This window comes from Malania oleifera, chromosome 7 (assembly GCF_029873635.1).
Source record: "Malania oleifera isolate guangnan ecotype guangnan chromosome 7, ASM2987363v1, whole genome shotgun sequence".
In the NCBI taxonomy this organism is placed as follows: Eukaryota; Viridiplantae; Streptophyta; class Magnoliopsida; order Santalales; family Ximeniaceae; genus Malania; species Malania oleifera.
The window spans coordinates 64219566-64236507 of record NC_080423.1 but is presented as its reverse complement, the minus strand read 5'-3'; the positions used below and the strand labels follow the sequence as shown (position 1 = coordinate 64236507).

Sequence of the window (16942 nt, the reverse complement as noted above, 5' to 3'; positions counted from 1 at the left end):
TACTTAAACTCTCTTGGATCTTTTGGGGTTAGTGCTTGACTTATCTTTCACTCTCCAGACCATTTTAATTTTAATATCCTTGTTCTTGAATGGATAGTCAAATTGTATATGGCCTTTTTCTTTTGCATTTAAAACATGTGGCATGCATAAGGAGTCTTTAGATGGAATAATGATTTTAACTCTCTCACAAAATGTCCCATATGAAGATGTTTTTGTCTTTAATTTTTCTTTCCATTAAAACCAAGTCCGCCACCATTTGCATGGTCACCATCCCCAGCTCTGTGCACCTCACGCTACACCTGCCACTGCATGCCTCCTCAACCTCCTGCTTCCCTTTCCAGTCGCAATCACTGCACTGCCACCATGATTCCCACCGCCAAGCTCTGCAAACCCCAGCGGCCTCACGCCTCAACATCACGGGTGTCTGCCTAGCTTCTTCTCCACCCTCACGGCCTCACGCCTACGCGCTATCTCCACGCCGTCGCACAGCTGGCAGCCCCAAGGCGGCAAGGCCCCCTTCTCTTTAAGCAATTGAATCTGCTGTGCGCTTGTACCCTTCTCCGCAGTCGATAGCCTCCACTCTGCCACGCACAGTCGCAGCCTTAGCCGCAAGTAGCTGCCTCCACTCCTCTCATAGAGCCGTGAACTGCAGCCTAACGCGGCCAATTTCTATATGTATATCATATTTGTATGATTTTAATTATGTTTTGTTTTTTTTTTTTTTTATTCATATCTATGCTTATATGCTTATTTTTCTAATATTTTGTTCATTTTTTTGTGTTCTTTGCTCTTTATTCCACTATATCCAAGTTTTTATATGTTTTTTTTTTTTTTTTTGAACTATTCAGTTAATTGTTTCTTATATATTTATCCTATTATGTATTCTGTTCATTTAATAATTGTCTTTTGCATGGTATATTTTATTATATTATATTTTTAATCATTTTACTATGTCTAATATATTTTTGTTGTATTATTTATTTTATTTGTAGTTGTTATTCATTATGTTGTTTCTTTTTGTTAATTATTTATGTGTTATATTATATTTGGGTATTAATTTTATACATGATTTTTGTGTTGTGTTGTTTTTAATTTTGTGGATATCTTCATTGTTGTTTTTATCTTATTTATAAAATAAATAATTCATCATTATGTTTCAATTTTTTTCATTTTGAAGAAAACCGAGACGCATTCAGCCATGGACCAGCTAAGAATGAAAATGTCTGTGGCTTTGTAAAATTCTCTAAAATGGTTCTAAAGTAAACCACCCATTAAAAAGAGATCACCACTCAAACACTGAAAGAGAATCAAAACGGTTGAACAGGCTGAACAGAAAATCAGCGACCAAAAATTATATCCAAGAGGTGGTCTGGTGACTGGTGTAAAATTTCCAGAACTGCAGAAGGGTGTCTGATATAGCATCTTAGTCCCTATTCCTGTCTATCCAAATGCACCAAAACAAGAACAATGCCTTCGTGTCCCACACCCATTCACTGCTCATCGCAACTCCCAGTGTGGAAGACTATACAAATACCCAGTACTCCTGAACAGCTGCCAGAAAAGCTCCAGATATCCCAAGCCTTGGGACAATGAAGCAGAAGATGGTTAGACTCTCCTCTTCCTTGCACATTTAACACCTATCCACCAGAATCATCCCTCCTCTTCTTAGGCCAACCCCATGAGAATGGCATCTTGTACCTGCGGAAAGCCTAGAGACTCGTAATGATAACAGTGGGAACATTTTGGGAAATTAATGCTCAACTTGGAACATGGCATGGCAACCCCAGAACCATTTCAAACTTGTAGAACCCCCAACCAAAACAATAAATTTGAATCAACAGGAGACAGGCTCTCCAAAAGAAAGAACCAAATAGTGACAACCCCAGACTGAAATATACCAAGTTATTGAACAACTAATCTTGAGCAGGTTCAGCTCAAAAACTGTTTTCCAATGCAACTCATATTGAATCTAGATGACCACAAATCTGATCCATTTCCCTTACGGCATTAGATCACATTAGAAGCAACAGCACTGGAAAAAATACTTGCACAGCAAGGTGTGTAATTCACAAGCATAAATAGCAGAAGTGAATGAACTCTATAATACTTATAGAATGGAAAATTTGAAAGGTTAAAATCAACATTCATCTTCAAATTCCATATTCTACTTCCAGCTTTCTTTCCATTACATAAACCAAAGAACAAACAAATCTAGTATCCTTTAAATATTAAAGTGACTAAAAGATCAAAAAGACATCAAAGAAGCAAGATACAGAGATCTTCATTAAAATATACTTACAATAAATTCCAATGTACTGGAGAAAGACAATAAAATAATTTTAAAAAAATAAAACTTGAAGCTTTCACATGGGAGATCGGATGCACAAATCTGGGAGGATTGACAGGGATATGGGATGGTAGATAGCTACCTCCCATTGTGTAGCTCAAGCCAGTTTAGGCCTCCTATGGAACCAAAAAAATAAAGCAAAAAGGAAAAACTGATGGTTATTAACAATGAAGAAAAGTTATATGAAGTGATCAAATCTACAAGAATCTAGCATAACAATTTCTGGAAAAAATAATCTGAAAGTATAGTTCCTAAATTTTACCTTCCTACATGTTGACATAGGATCATCAGAATAAAAGGTGGGTGCCCAACAAGCATTTCATACATAATAGCACCAAATGACCACCTGTAAAATATTAAAAAGAAAAATTAGCATTTCGCTATGTATTACCTTCAAGACATTATGAAATCTAAAATCATTATCAAGAGAGTGCTAGTCAACTTCCCATTAAAACGCATACATTCTATTTTTGTTTTTCACAGAATCCCTTGGAATAAGTCCTCAGAAATAAGAACAATAGCAATAACAATAACAAGGCATGAGGGAGAAGGAAAATTTGAGCGAGGAAGAGTGGAAGTGAGCCCAATGTACATCCTGGACTTTAGTTGCCCCATTAACACAATACAGTTAATCTCAGCAGAGAAGAAGTAACAGAAGCAGCAGATTAATAAACTGGTTTTGTTATTTGTAACAGCAAGTCAGTTAAGCTGTTAGCTTAACTTAGTTATTTTAGATATTAGAAATCATTTTTCTGTTGTAATTTTGCTATATATATATATATATATATATCTTTGTAAACTCTCGAGGAGATGATATATGATAATGAAGTAATTCACTGCAATGCAGTAAATGAATATACTTTCATAAATTTAACATGGTATCAGAGCATCTTCAAGCATTGAAGAATTCTTGACTTCTTGATTTCGAGTTTCTTCAAGATTTTCAATGGCTTCCGCTACTAGTTCATCGCAGACAACATCTACTTCTAATTCTTCGCAATCTGTGTCCAATCCAAGCACAGCATTGGCGGATGAATATGCTAATAATCCTTACTCTCTTCCTGCGAATGAGAATCCAGGTTTTGTTCTTACATCTCAACCTCTTACAGGTCCAGAAAATTATATGAGTTGGGCTAGATCAATGTTCTTGGCCTTGAGTTCTAGGAACAAATTTGGATTTGTGAATGGCTCGATCGCAGAACCAGATCCTTCTTCTCCTTTATTCAATTCTTGGAGTCGCCACAACACTACAGTTCTTTCTTGGCTAACCAATTCTTTGAGTATGGAATTGAAAGCTAGTATGATGTATATCAATAAGGCAAAGGATTTGTGGTTTGATCTTAAGGATAGACTTTCACAAGGTAAAACACCACGATTGTTTGAACTTCAGAAAGAAATATCTCTTCTTTCAAAAGGATCACTCTCAGTAAGTTCTTACTTCACAAAGTTCAAGACTTTATGGGATGAGTTTGTCAGCTATCAGCCTTTTACCGTCTGTTCTTGCGCTTGTATTTGTGGATCCAAGGCTTCTCAATTGGATGTTCAACACAAGGAACATGTTTTCAGGTTCTTGATGGGCTTAAATGATAGTTATAGCAATCTTATTCAAATACTGCTAATAGAACCATTTCCTTCATTAAGCAAAGTTTGCTCTTTGGTTCAAGAAGAAAAGAGGAGAAACATTGTTCATGGCATTACAGGTTATAATCTTGAAGCAACTGCTACTGCGATGTTTGTTAACCATAACAAAGGACAATCTCAGCATTTCAATGGTGGTAAAGGACGAGGGCATTCTAAGAAAGAAAGACTAATTTGTACCTATTGTGGTTTAACAGGTCATATAGCTGATAAATGTTATAAGCTTCATGGTTATCCTCCAAGGTACAAACTTAAAGGAGGCCACAAAATTATGGCTAATCAAGTGGTTGGTTCGTTGCCCCAAATTGGTTTTCAATCAGAAATCATGCCTCAAACACAACAGCCTTCCTCGGCTCAATGTCCAATTACTCAGGCTCAATGTGAGCAGTTGCTTACCTTTTTGAAAAGTCATTCAACAACTGGATCAAGATTTGGTACTCAAGTCTCTCATCAGACTACCTCTGTTTCAGCACCCATTATCACACCCCGAACCCGAAAATGGGACCCGGGGGTGAAAATTGGAACCTAACCTGTCCCTGTATCATACAAATCATCAAAAGATACAGTACACTGGATGAAGGTCCGACCCCATGGGGTTCCCAGACACCCTAAACACATCCAATCACAACATATACGCAACAGGAAAAAGTCATCTATATACACATATGCAGTACCATACCAGAGTCTATACAAGAGCAGAACATGACTCTAACAAAACGTACAAACTAGGTGCCCAAATAGAACTCAAAATGCCAACCCAACAAAACTACAGTTCTATCACTTACCCAAGCGCTAACGCAGTACACCGGCCACTACGCTCCCTACACCAGGACGCTAGTTCCGGTTACCCGAAGGACCTGTAAAAATGTACGTACAGTAGGGGTGAGACACCTCTCAATAAGGAAGAACACAGATTATATCGGTGTGTGGCATTTGAGTGTTATCATGATACAACATACACGCAGTTAAATGCATTCCAATACTAATTTACACAGTGCATACACGCACACATACGGCGGCCATTTATACGCAGCCCCGTCACAATACATACACATGATTAGTAATCCTCAGTGTTGTCACACTCTTCGGCCCAAAGCCGGCCCGCGACATACGGTGTTGGCCCGTAGCCAACCCGCAAACACGGCGCCACCGGCACATGGCTAGTCCCCGACTCCCATGGCATCGTACCAGCACTAAACTGGTGGATCCACACCTTTCGGCCTGATCTTCCGGAATAGGCTCACGCCCTCGAATATAGAGCCGGACACTCTTGCCTACATGGCAGGCGATAACATGCCCTCGGATATAGAGCCGAACACTCTTAGTACCTAGAACAATTTCGAAACCGCGTTCCTACTAGCATTTCAATATATCACACACACATGCATGCTTATATAACCAAACAAACCACACTCATTCGGTAATCTAAATCATGGTTTTCCAAAAAAAAATACAGTTTAAACAAAGTTAAGGCAAGGCCATCCCAATATCACAGTATAAAGCACACGTATACTTGATTTTCAACAAAACCCAGGATTCGGCCTATCGCTCCCTTTTTCCCAAAACTGCAATAATGAAAAAACTCATAGTTTTCCCTGTTAGATCCCCCCAAATGAGTAGCCAAAACACACACAGAACCGTGAACCACAGTTCTACCGAATCCGATTTCAAAAATAACCAACATAACACAGTTTCCCCTTACCTTAACCCCGTAAGCAAATCTCGAACTCCAAGGTCCCTAAACAGCGAACCGAATTCCAAAACCTACAAATCACAGTACAAAATATGTTCACAAGACAGTTACCTACAAATCTACCGGATCAAAATTGAAAACCGAGTCTTACCTCGATTTTACGCTAAAACCCGAAAATCTCCGAAACAAGATTCCGATCCGTAGAAGTTGTAGAGAATCCTTCCACAATCCTCATGGTAGCTTCCGTTTCCCAATTCCGTCAACGATCGGCGAAAAATTCTAGAGAAAATGAGTAGGGAGAGGTTTAGAGAGAGAGAGAGAGAGTTGAGATTTCTTAATGAGGAAGCAAAGGAAATTTCCTTTTATAGCCCTTTGACCTGGAATTTCCAATTTTACCCCTCTTAATATTTAAATCCATTTTTCATATTTTGGGTTCTTACACCCATTGCATCTTCTCAATCTTCTTTCCATGCTTGTAGTAGTTCCACACCTTATTCATCTAATTTTTCAGGTAACTCCTTTTGGTTTCAACCAAATCTATCTCATTCCATATTTTCTGCTCAATTTTCTGCTCCATCTCTTCATATGCATGACTCTAAATCCAATGATTGGATCATTGATACTGGAGCTACTGACCATATGGTCCATTCTGTCTCTCAGTTGACCTCTGTTACTTCTATTGTACAAACTTATGACTATTTGCCAAATGGGGAAAAGGCCTTAGTCACACACATAGGCACAGTACAAATTTCTTCTACTCCCATCCTCACCGATGTCCTATGTGTTCCTACATTTAGTTTTAATTTGATTTCAATTAGCAAACTTACCAAAAATCTTCATTGTTGCCTTATATTTCTTGGTAATTGCTGTTTCATTCAAGACCTTGCTCTATGGAACACAATTGGATTGGGTAAAGAATACAATGGGCTGTATTTGTTGCAAGATTCTACTGTGCATACTGCCCTTGCTATCAATCATACTTTTGCTGGTTATTCTTCTTCAAAATTGTGGCATAATAGCCTAGGTCATCCTTCTTATTCCAAGTTTTCTTTGCTTAAAGATGATCTTGATGTAAATATTTCTAATAAACCAGAATATTGTGATATTTGTCATTTCTCTAAACAGAAAAGATTACCTTTTGCTTGTAGTAGTAATGCTTCAAATAAACCTTTTGAGCTAATACATTGTGATCTATGGGGTCCTTTTTCTACTTGTACTCTTGAAGGTTTTAGATATTTTCTATCAATTGTGGATGATTTTACTAGGTGTACTTGGGTTTGGAATTTTACATCAATTGAGTTGTGTTGATACTCATCAACAAAATGCAATTGTTGAAAGGAAGCATCAAGATATACTCAATGTTGCAAGAGCATTGTTATTTCAGTCCAAAGTGCCATTGAGCTACTAGGGTGATTGCATATTGACTGCCGTTTATTTACTCAACAGGATTCCTTCTAAATCTTTAGGTAATAAGAGTCCTTTTGAGCTTCTTTTCAACAAGTCTCCTTCTTATTCTCATTTGAAATATTTTGGTTGTTTATGTTTTGCTTCTACTCTCTCTCACAATAGGCACAAGTTTGCTCCTAGGGCTAGAAAGCGTGTGTTTCTAGGCTACCCTCATGGCATTAAAGGATATAAGCTTTTGGATATTGAAACTAATTCTGTTTTCATATCCAGAGATGTTCAATTTTATGAACATATCTTTCTATTTAAAAAATTTGTTAATCCTTCTATTTCTTATTTGAATAATTTTGTTTCCCCTCATTCTGCATTTGAATCTTATGATCTTAATTCTGGTTTTGTTTCTCCTTCCATTTCTTCTCACTCCACTTTACCTACAAATTCTGAAAATCATAGCTCTTCCATTTTCTTCTAATCATGATTCAAAAAATCCTACTTCTTCAGCCAATATTCCTATTAACCTTGATCCTACAAATACTTCATCCTCTCCTTCTATTCGTCCTATTCCTTCTTTAAGAAGGTCTGTTAGATCTCATCATCCTCCTTCTTACTTATCAAATTATTCTTGTAAACTTGTCAGTAAAAAACCTGCTCCTGGTTTACCATATGACATTTCTACTGGTCTAAGCTACTCTCACCTTGGCCCCTCTTCTCATTCTTTTGTAATGGGTGTACAGAATTAAATATCATCCTGATGGTTCCATTGAAAGGTATAAGGCTCGTTTGGTTGCCAAAGGTTTCACTCAACAACTTGGCTTAGATTACTCAGATACTTTTTCTCTTGTTGCCAAGTCTGTTTCGGTACGGATAGTTCTTGCATTAGCTGCTGTGAAAGTGTGGCATTTACATCAACTTGATGTTAATAATGCTTTTCTTCATGTGGAGTTAATTGAGGATGTATGCATGTCTCTTCCACTAGGCTTTCACAGCAAGGGGGAGCATCTTGTGTGCAAATTAAATAAGAGTATTTATGGACTCAAGCAGGCTTCAAGGCAGTGGTTTGAAAGGTTTTCTACCACAATTCTGTAGAAGGGATTTGTTTAATCAAAGTCTGATTATTCATTATTCACTCACATGTCTGGTTGTTCTTTCACAGTGCTACTGGTTTATGTAGATGATATTTTGATTACTGGTAACAATCCTACTTGTGTTGATAATGTGAAGCATATTCTTGATGCTAAATTTGGATTGAAAGATTTGGGATCCTTACGATATTTTCTAGGCCTTGAAGTAGCAAGAACTGATGAAGGAATTGGTTTAAATCAAAGAAAATATGCATTGGAATTCTGAATGATACAGGTTTTATGGGCAACAACTGTTAAATTTCCTATGGAACAAAACTTGAGATTGTCCAAGTATGAAGGTAAACCACTTGCTGATCCTGCTCAATATAGAAGGTTAATTGGCAGATTGTTATGCTTAGCTCTAACCAGACCAGACATTACCTATGCTGTGCATAGGTTAAGCCAATTTGTATCTCAACCCAGGGAACCTCATCAGCTTGCAGCCAACAAAGTACTTCAGTATATTAAAGGTTCACCAGGCAAAGGAATTTTCTTCCCAAGTAATTCAGAGCTGCATATTAAGTCTTTTTGTGATGCAGATTGGGCCGGTTGCCCAGACACACGAAGATCTTTGACAGGTTATGCTGTTTACTTAGGTGAGTCATTAATATCTTGGAAATCAAAGAAACAAGGAGTGGCTTCAAGATCTTCAACTGAAGCTGAGTACAGAGCTATGACAAGTGCAGCTTGTGAGATTACATGGGTATTACAATTGCTTAAGGATTTAAAAATTGAACATCCAAAGCCAGCCATGTTATTTTGTGATAATCAAGCAGCCTTATACATAGCTGCAAATCTTGTATTTCACGAAAGAACAAAACATATTGAAGTAGATTGTCATTAAGTAAGAAACAAAATTATGGAAGGTATGATAAAAACCCTTCATGTTGCAACAAATTCTCAGGTAGCTGATATTTTCACCAAGGCTTTAGGCTTTTCTTCCTTTTCAAGACTATCAGAAAGGCTAGGTTTGAAGGATATTTTTGCTCCAAGACAAAGTAAGTTTCTTCAATGCAAGTCACAAAGATTACAGATTGTGACTTGAGGCAAAGTGTTAATCTCGGCATAGAAGAAGTAACAGAAGAAGCAGCAGATTAATAAATTGGTTTTTTTATTTGTAATAGCAAGTCGATTAAGCTATTAGCTTAACTTAGTTATTTTAGATATCAGTTATTAGTTTTCTGTTGTAATTTTGCTATATATGTATCTTTGTAAACTCTCGAGGAGATGATATATGATAATGAAGTAATTCACTGCAATGCAGTAAATGAATATACTTTCAAAAATTTCACACACTCGCATCATAAAGTTGAAGGATTTGGTGTTGGGCGACTCTGTGTCGGAGGGCAGGACGGAAAGCATCAAAAGACGGCCAAAGAAAGTTCTGGCAACAACCAGAATCTTGAAGAGGCGGTTCAGGTGCTTGGGCAAAGGAGTGCAGCCGAACTGGAGCATGGTGTAGAAGGCCTTAAGGGCTTTATGGGGCAAAATACATTAAGTCGGTTAAGGTTTTTGGGCAACTCAGGTCAGAAAAAACAAGCAACGGCCATAAAAATGTCAAGTGGGCGCAGTTCGAAAATATGGCCGTTAATTGCATTCTATAAATAATGAATTCCATCGTCCCTACTCACAGGTCACAATTTCTCTTTCGCCAAACTGGAGCATGGTGTAGAACGCCGTAAGGGCTTTATGAGGCAAAATATGTTAAGTCGGTTAAGGTTTTTGGGCAACTCAAGCCGGCAAAAACAAGCAACGGCTATAAAAATGTCAAGTGGGCGCTGTTCCAAAATGGGAAATTACAGAGGAGCCGGCCCCTCCACGTGGAGCTGGGCCTCTCATATAATATGCTGACACGTGGCATGGGGGGGTTGTTGTGTTGAAAAAAAAAAAACCAATTAAAAGGAATGTTTTAGAATAAGAAAGCCTGGTTCTGCTTCTTCGCTACTCTCTTTTATATCTACCTCTTTCTCTGTTCTTCGCCGGTGAAGCATGGTGGTCGGCGGAGAAGCCGGTGAAGAAGGAGAAGGACGCGTCAAAGGTCATGGAAAAACAAGAAGGGCGGGTTCCAGTACCTACGCCCCCAACTTCAACGACGCCGGCGATGGTCGTTCGCCGGATGACGATGATTTTCTGCTAGATTTTTCTGATAGATGCGTTGCTTCTTCGTTTTCAGATGACAAACAACAAGGTCTTCTGTTTGCCATCTGTTAGAGACTTATCCACAGCAACAACCAGCGGCTCTTCACAAAGCAGTTACACGAAGATCAGTTCAAATATTTCCCAGGATTCTTGATATGTTTGTTTAGATATGTAATCGGTTTCAATTCAAAGTTTAAATTCAAATGTATTCCTCTGTTCCTATCTTTCCATGATTCAGTTGTAACAAGAATGTATTTCACATCTCTATAAATACACGCCTATACCTGTGTTTAAGGTAAGGCAACAATTCTCCAAATATTGGAGCCTTCACATGGTATCAGAGCCTAAGTGACCAACATCTGATCCCAATGGCCTCCTCCTCCTCTACTCTCGTTCCATCCCCACCCACCTCTCTTACTCCTCACTCCTTTATCACCGTCAAGCTAAGTCGTGACAACTACTTACTCTGGCATGCCCAAATTGTTCCCTACCTTAAAGGCACTCGTCTATTCGGCTATGTTGATGGCTCACTACCGGTACCACCTACTCATATTTCCGAAAGTGACAACTCAACCCAAATCATTCCAAATCATGCCTTCCACTCTTGGCACCTTCAAGATCCAACTCATCCTGAGTGTCCTTACCTCCTCCCTCACGGAAAAAATTTTATCTCATGTAGTTAAGTGCACCACCTCGCGCGAAATATGGCTTGCACTAGAACGCATGTTTTCCTCCACCTCTCATGCCTGGATCACCAATATACACTTTCATCTTGCTACTCTCAAAAAAGTCAACCTCTTAATTGCTGATTATTTCCAGCAATTTACCAACCTCACCGATACCCTTGCTGCTGTTGATCAACCATTAAACAATTATGAGCTTATTTCTTTTCTTCTTATAAGCCTTGGACTGAATTATGACTCCTTTGTCACATCTATTACCACTAGAGTTGAACCTCTATCCATTGAAGACCTTTATGGTCATCTCCTTGCTCATGAAAAATGATTGGAGCAGCATCAAGCCACAGTTGATCTAACTGTCGCCAATGCCAATTTCACATCCAGCAACACCACAAATCGTGGTGGTCGTGGCAATCATCGCGACTCTCCAAGCCACAATGGACGAGGTAATTATTAGAACTCACCATCTCGGAACAACTGAGGCAGGGGGCATGGTCGAAGTTCTTCATCCTCTTCCAACAACTCTCGTCCCGTTTGCAAATTCGCAACAAAACGGGTCATGTGGCGTTGGACTATTATTACAGGTATGATGAATCATACCAGCGGGATTCCTCTCAAGGCCAAGCATATGTATCAACTTCCCAAAATTCGACTGATGCAACTTGGTACCCGTACTCGGGTGCTACACATCATCTTACTTCAGAACTTGCCAATCTGAATATTAAAGCTGAAGAATACTCAGGATCTGACACAATTCGTGTAGGCAATGGTAATGATCTTCCTATTCATCATATTGAAACCACTCAAATTTCCACTCACTGACTTAAAATTCAACTCAATAATGTGTTACATGTTCACCATATTTGCAAAAGTCTGCTCTCTGTCCAGCGCTTCACCAAAGATACTAATACATTTTTTGAATTCCACCCATCTTATTTTCTTTTGAAGGATCGAGCTACGGGGAAGCTGCTGCTCCAAGGCCTAAGTAACCATGGACTCTATCAAATTTCAGCCACCAAAAATAAAAGTGTTTTGTCCGCTTTCTCAAGTGAACACTCTACTCTCTCCTTATGGCATGCTCCTATGAGTCATCCTTCGTTTCAAATTATTCATCGCATCCTTCGTCAAATGCAAGTCCCAGTACATCGCCCCTCCATCTCTCAAAAATGCTCTGCTTGCTTGCGTTCAAAGAGTCGGCAATTACCCTTTTCCGCTTCTTTAACTCAAGTTATAGAACCTTTAGCATTGATCTATACCGATGTATGGGGCCCTGCTCCTATTTGTTCAAACATTGGGAATAAATATTATGTTTCTTTTTTGGATGCATTTAGCAAATATTCATGGCTTTATCCCATTCCTTTAAAAAGTGATGTTAGTCGTATTTGTCTCAAATTTCAATCATATGTAGAACGATATTTTTATACCAAAATCAAAGCTGTGCAATCTGATTGAGGCGGTGAATATCGCTCGCTTCATAAAATTTTTCAAGATCAAGGTATCATTCATCGTATTTCTTGCCCTCATATGCACCAACAAAATGATGCTATTGAGCACAAACATTGCGACATAGTGGAGACAGGCCTTGCCTTATTATCCCAAGAAAACGTTCCTCCACATTTTTGGGACGATGCTTTTCTCACGGCCTGTTACTTAATTAATCAAATGCCCACTCCCACACTTCAAAATCGTAACCCATATGAGGTTCTTTTCAAATCGCCACCCGACTACACTTTTCTCAAGATATTTGGTTGCACTTGTTGGCCTAACCTCCGGCCATACAATGCAAACAAATTCCAACCTCATTCTCTCCCATGTGTCTTCCTCGGATATAGTCCTTTACACAAAGGATATAAGTGTCTCCATGTTCCCTCTCGCCGTGTCTATATCTCCCGTGATGTGCAATTTGATGAATTTAATTTCCCTTTCAAAAACAGCAATGTGCCACTCTCCTCCATCTCACTTCCATCATGGTCATATTCTGATTCTATAGGATACAAGGGTCTCGACAGTAGCAGCTCCTCAAAGTCATCCCTTAATGGACCATACAGACACCCCTCACCACAACCAGCTCCCAAGCGAAACAAATACACCCAGTCCAAAGCTCTTCGTAACCTCACCTCATGCCACCAACCCAACCTCTTCTCTGCACTCAGAAAACTCAGAAAAGAATGACAATTTTATTTCAGAAAACCCAACCTCTTCTTTGCACTTAGACAACTCTCCTCCATCCACCACTAATGCCCAAATATCATCAGTACACCCAATGATCACCCGGTCCAAAAATAATATCCAAAAACCCAAACATCTTCCTGAAGACATGATCCGATACCCAATCCCAAGAGCTCTCCTTATCGAATCATCCCAACAGTCTACCGAACCTACCTGTTATACCACAACCATCAAAGATCCACTATGGCGCCAAGCAATGAACGTTGAATTTGTTGCATTACTTCATAATTAAACATGGACACTGATTTCTTCTGATTCAGCTTCTAACATAATTGGCTCCAAATGGGTGTTTCACATCAAAAGAAATGCGGATGGTACTATCGAACGCTATAAAGCGCGTCTTGTCACCAAAAGCTATCACCAACAACCAAGTATTGATTTTGGTGAAACATTTAACCCTGTTGTCAAGCCTAGAACGGTACGTACTGTTCTTTCCTTAGCTATCTCAGCTGGTTGGGCTATTCATCAAATCGTATTCAAAATGCCTTCTTACATGGAAAATTATCAGGGGAAGTATATATGTCTCAGCCCCCTGGTTTTCTTCATCCCCAGTACCCAAACCATGTATGTAAATTACAAAAAACTTTGTATGGTCTCAAATAAGCCCCCCAGGCTTGGTTTGCTAGACTCAGCAACAAGCTTCTTGATCTTGGTTTTAAAGGTACTCAGTCCGAGACTTCCTTATTTGTTTATACATCCTCCACAGTCAGAATATTTATGCTAATATATGTGGACGATATTCTCATCACAAGCAATAAACGGTCAACTATTGATGATTTGCTATCAGCTTTACACAATGACTTTACTGTTAAAAATCTGGGTCCTCTACATTTTTTTCTTGGTGTTGAAATGATTCAATATTCCAAGGGCTTCATTCTATCTCAGCATCGATATATCATGGATATCCTAAAACGTACCAATATGCTAGAAGCAAAACCGGTTTAGACTCCTATGGCCACAGCAACAACACTCTCGGCTTATGAAGGTGAAGCATTTTCGAACCCAACACTTTACAGAAGCACTATTGGTGCTCTTCATTATCTCTGCAACACTAGACCAGATATAGCATTCACAGTTAACAAGCTCTTTCAGTTTCTTCACAAGCCCACAATCGTCCATTGGTAGTCAACCAAGCGCTTGCTGCGCTATTTCAAGCACACCGTGGATTTTGGCCTCCAATTTCACAAGTCGCACTCCCTTTCACTACAAGCCTACTTCGATGTAGATTGAGCTGGAAGTAGGGATGATCGACGCATCACAGGTGGCTACTGTGTTTTTCTTGGGAGCATTCTAATTTCTTGGAGTTGTAAGAAGCAAGCTACTATAGCCCACTCAAGCACCGAAGCTAAATATAAAGCATTAGCACCGCGGCTGAGATCACATGGTTATGTTCTCTTCTAACTGAACTTGAGATGTTTCCCTCAACAACTCCAATTCTTTGGTGTGACAATATTGGCGTCACATATTTATCCTCAAATCCGATTTTTCATGCTCGAACCAAACATGTTGAGATAGATTTTCATTTTGTTCGAGATATGATTGCTCGTGATATATTAGACATTCGTTTCATTTCTACCAGAGATCAGATCGCTAATATCTTTACCAAACCACTATCTTTCTCTCGGTTCTCTCTTCTTCATGACAAACTGAACATTGTATCTGCACAGTTAAGCTTGAAGGGACGTGTTAGAAACTTATCCACAGCAACAACCAGTGGCTCTTCACAAAGCAGTTACACGAAGATCAGTTCAAATATTTCTTAGGATTCTTGATATGCAGTTACATGAAGATCAGTTCAAATATTTCCCAAGATTCTTGATATGCAGTTATACGAAAATCAGTTCAAATATTTCCAAAGATTCTTAATATGTTTGTTTAGATATGTAATCAATTTCAATTCAAATGTTTAAGTTCAAATATATTTCTCTGTTCCTATCTTTCCATGATTCAGTTGTAATAAGAATATATTTTACATCTCTATAAATACACGCCTATACCTGTGTTTAAGGTAAGGCAGCAATTCTCCAAATATTTGAGCCTTGACACCGTCGAACACAGATAGACTGTCGAACCCAGATTGCCGGCGGCCTATCTCGCCTCCAAAAAAGGGCCCCGCCTGGTTGATAAACGACGCTGGCCCCCCGCCCAGCCCAAACGCCCCCATCTCCTGGCCAGCAAAGGCACCGGAGTTGCTGTGTTCGCAGCCGAAAACAATGTTTTTGAACATCCGTTTGATTTAAGGTTGCCCAATGCAAAAACATCCGGGATTCCGGTTAAAGCCACTAGATGAATCCGAGCAGAGAGTAGGTTAACCCAATAAAAACCCCCATTCCGCTTGATTTCATCTTTATGACCTGATCAGAGGGAAAATTAAAATGTTAAAAGTGTGATTTTTACCAAAGACGCAGATCGCCGAGGAGAGATTGGGTTGGGTTCGACCAGGCTCCGGCGGCCATGGAGGCATCGCGGTGGCACCAAAGGCAAAGGACGCTGCATTAATGCATGCGCGGGAGCAACGGCGACACCGCAAATGGGCACGGTGGCCTCGGGCTAGCGGAGAAAGGTTGGGATTCCGAAGATTTGGAGAGTAGGAAAGGAGAAATCAACCGAAGCCGCGCGATGTTGCGGTGGTGCGACGGAATCACAGTGGGTGTGCGGGGTGAATTAAGCTTCAGATGAGCCAGAGCCACGAGGCCGCAGAGAATAGGGATTAGGAAGCTTTCCTATTCTAAAACAATCCTTTTAAATTTTTTTTTTCAAAACACAACAAAACCAAACACCCCCCACCACGCGCCCCCCACCCATGCCACGTGTCAACATATTATAGGAGAGTCCCAGCTCCAAGTGGACGGGCCGGCTCCTCTTGTAATTCCCCGTTCGAAAATATGGCCGTTAATTGCATTCTATAAATAATGAATTCCATCGTCGCTACTCACAAGTCACAATTCCTCTTTCGCTTAATCTGAAAGATGACTCGTCGAGAAATTTCCCTAAGCATCTTCGCCACTCCAATCGCTCCTGATGATTTTCCTCTTCCGCCGCCTCCAGGTGCCGGACTCCTTGAAGTTCACCTCACTCGCCGGTTCCAGCGACACCACCTCTCGGTGGACGGCGCAATCGCCTTCTCCAGCGACGGGGGCATCCCGTCTCAAGAGTCGTGGGGCGATTTCCTCCTTCCCCAGACCATCTTGGCTCTGCCACTGCTCCTGCACGAGTTCCTCCTTAATGTGATGCGGAGCTTTGATCTGGACAGAGCAGCCTGTGACTACGCCGCGCAAGGAATGGAGGGGGTGGCCGTTGGCATGGCTCGCGCGGCGGGCACGGGGGCATTCGAGTTGGTGGCGTACGTCGAAATCAACACGGTGGAAGCGATTAGCTTAGATATGGTGGAAATAATCTCCCGAACACAAACTGAAATTATTGAGTTTGTGTTCAAAAGTATAAAAAAACGTACTTTTAGCGCCAAAAGAACCAACGAGGAGGAAGAGGGAAAGGGAGAGGAGGAGGAGGAGGAACTGTGTGCAGTCTGCTTGGACGAGTTTTCGGATGGCGCAGAGTACAGTGAACTCCCCTGCTCTCATATTTTCCACCATAATTGCATTCTTGAATGGATCCATCGCCGCCACTATTCTTGCCCAATTTGTCGTTCTAGTATAGTCCATTAACTTCTTTTTTTTTTTTTTTTTTTGAA

At 40.0% G+C, this 16942-nt stretch overlaps 1 protein-coding gene across 8 annotated transcripts; it reads right to left on the bottom strand.

The window, feature by feature from the left end:
* Positions 1 to 2122: 2122 nt before the first annotated feature.
* LOC131160670 (uncharacterized) lies at positions 2123 to 15967 on the bottom strand. Of its 8 annotated transcripts, XR_009138128.1 has the most exons (7): positions 15649 to 15952; positions 15249 to 15533; positions 5830 to 5957; positions 5688 to 5749; positions 4771 to 4842; positions 2610 to 2693; positions 2123 to 2463 (listed from the first exon to the last, which is right to left on the bottom strand). XR_009138128.1 is itself a non-coding variant. In XM_058116525.1 (4 exons), exons 1-4 carry the CDS (start codon positions 15705 to 15707, stop codon positions 2445 to 2447), a joined length of 357 nt encoding a protein of 118 aa, XP_057972508.1. In that variant the 5' UTR covers positions 15708 to 15952; the 3' UTR covers positions 2123 to 2444. The 8 variants fall into 8 exon arrangements, 2 of the variants coding, with proteins under 2 accessions (XP_057972508.1, XP_057972509.1); XR_009138129.1 differs by lacking the exon at positions 15249 to 15533 and having other exon boundaries at positions 15649 to 15965; XR_009138126.1 differs by lacking the exons at positions 5688 to 5749; positions 5830 to 5957 and having other exon boundaries at positions 15249 to 15443; positions 15649 to 15967.
* Positions 15968 to 16942: the final 975 nt, after the last annotated feature.

Bases quoted from the DNA above. Each gene is read 5' to 3' on its own strand.
- LOC131160670 (XM_058116525.1), bottom strand. From the start codon at position 15,707: ATGGCCGCCGGAGCCTGGTCGAACCCAACCCAATCTCTCCTCGGCGAT. The intron at 15,444-15,648 runs GTAAAAATCACA...CTGCGAACACAG, and splicing joins CTCGGCGATCTGCGTCTTTG to CAACTCCGGTGCCTTTGCTG. The intron at 2,694-15,248 runs GTATAGGCGTGT...AATATTTTACAG, and splicing joins CTGCCTTACCTTAAACACAG to GTGGTCATTTGGTGCTATTA.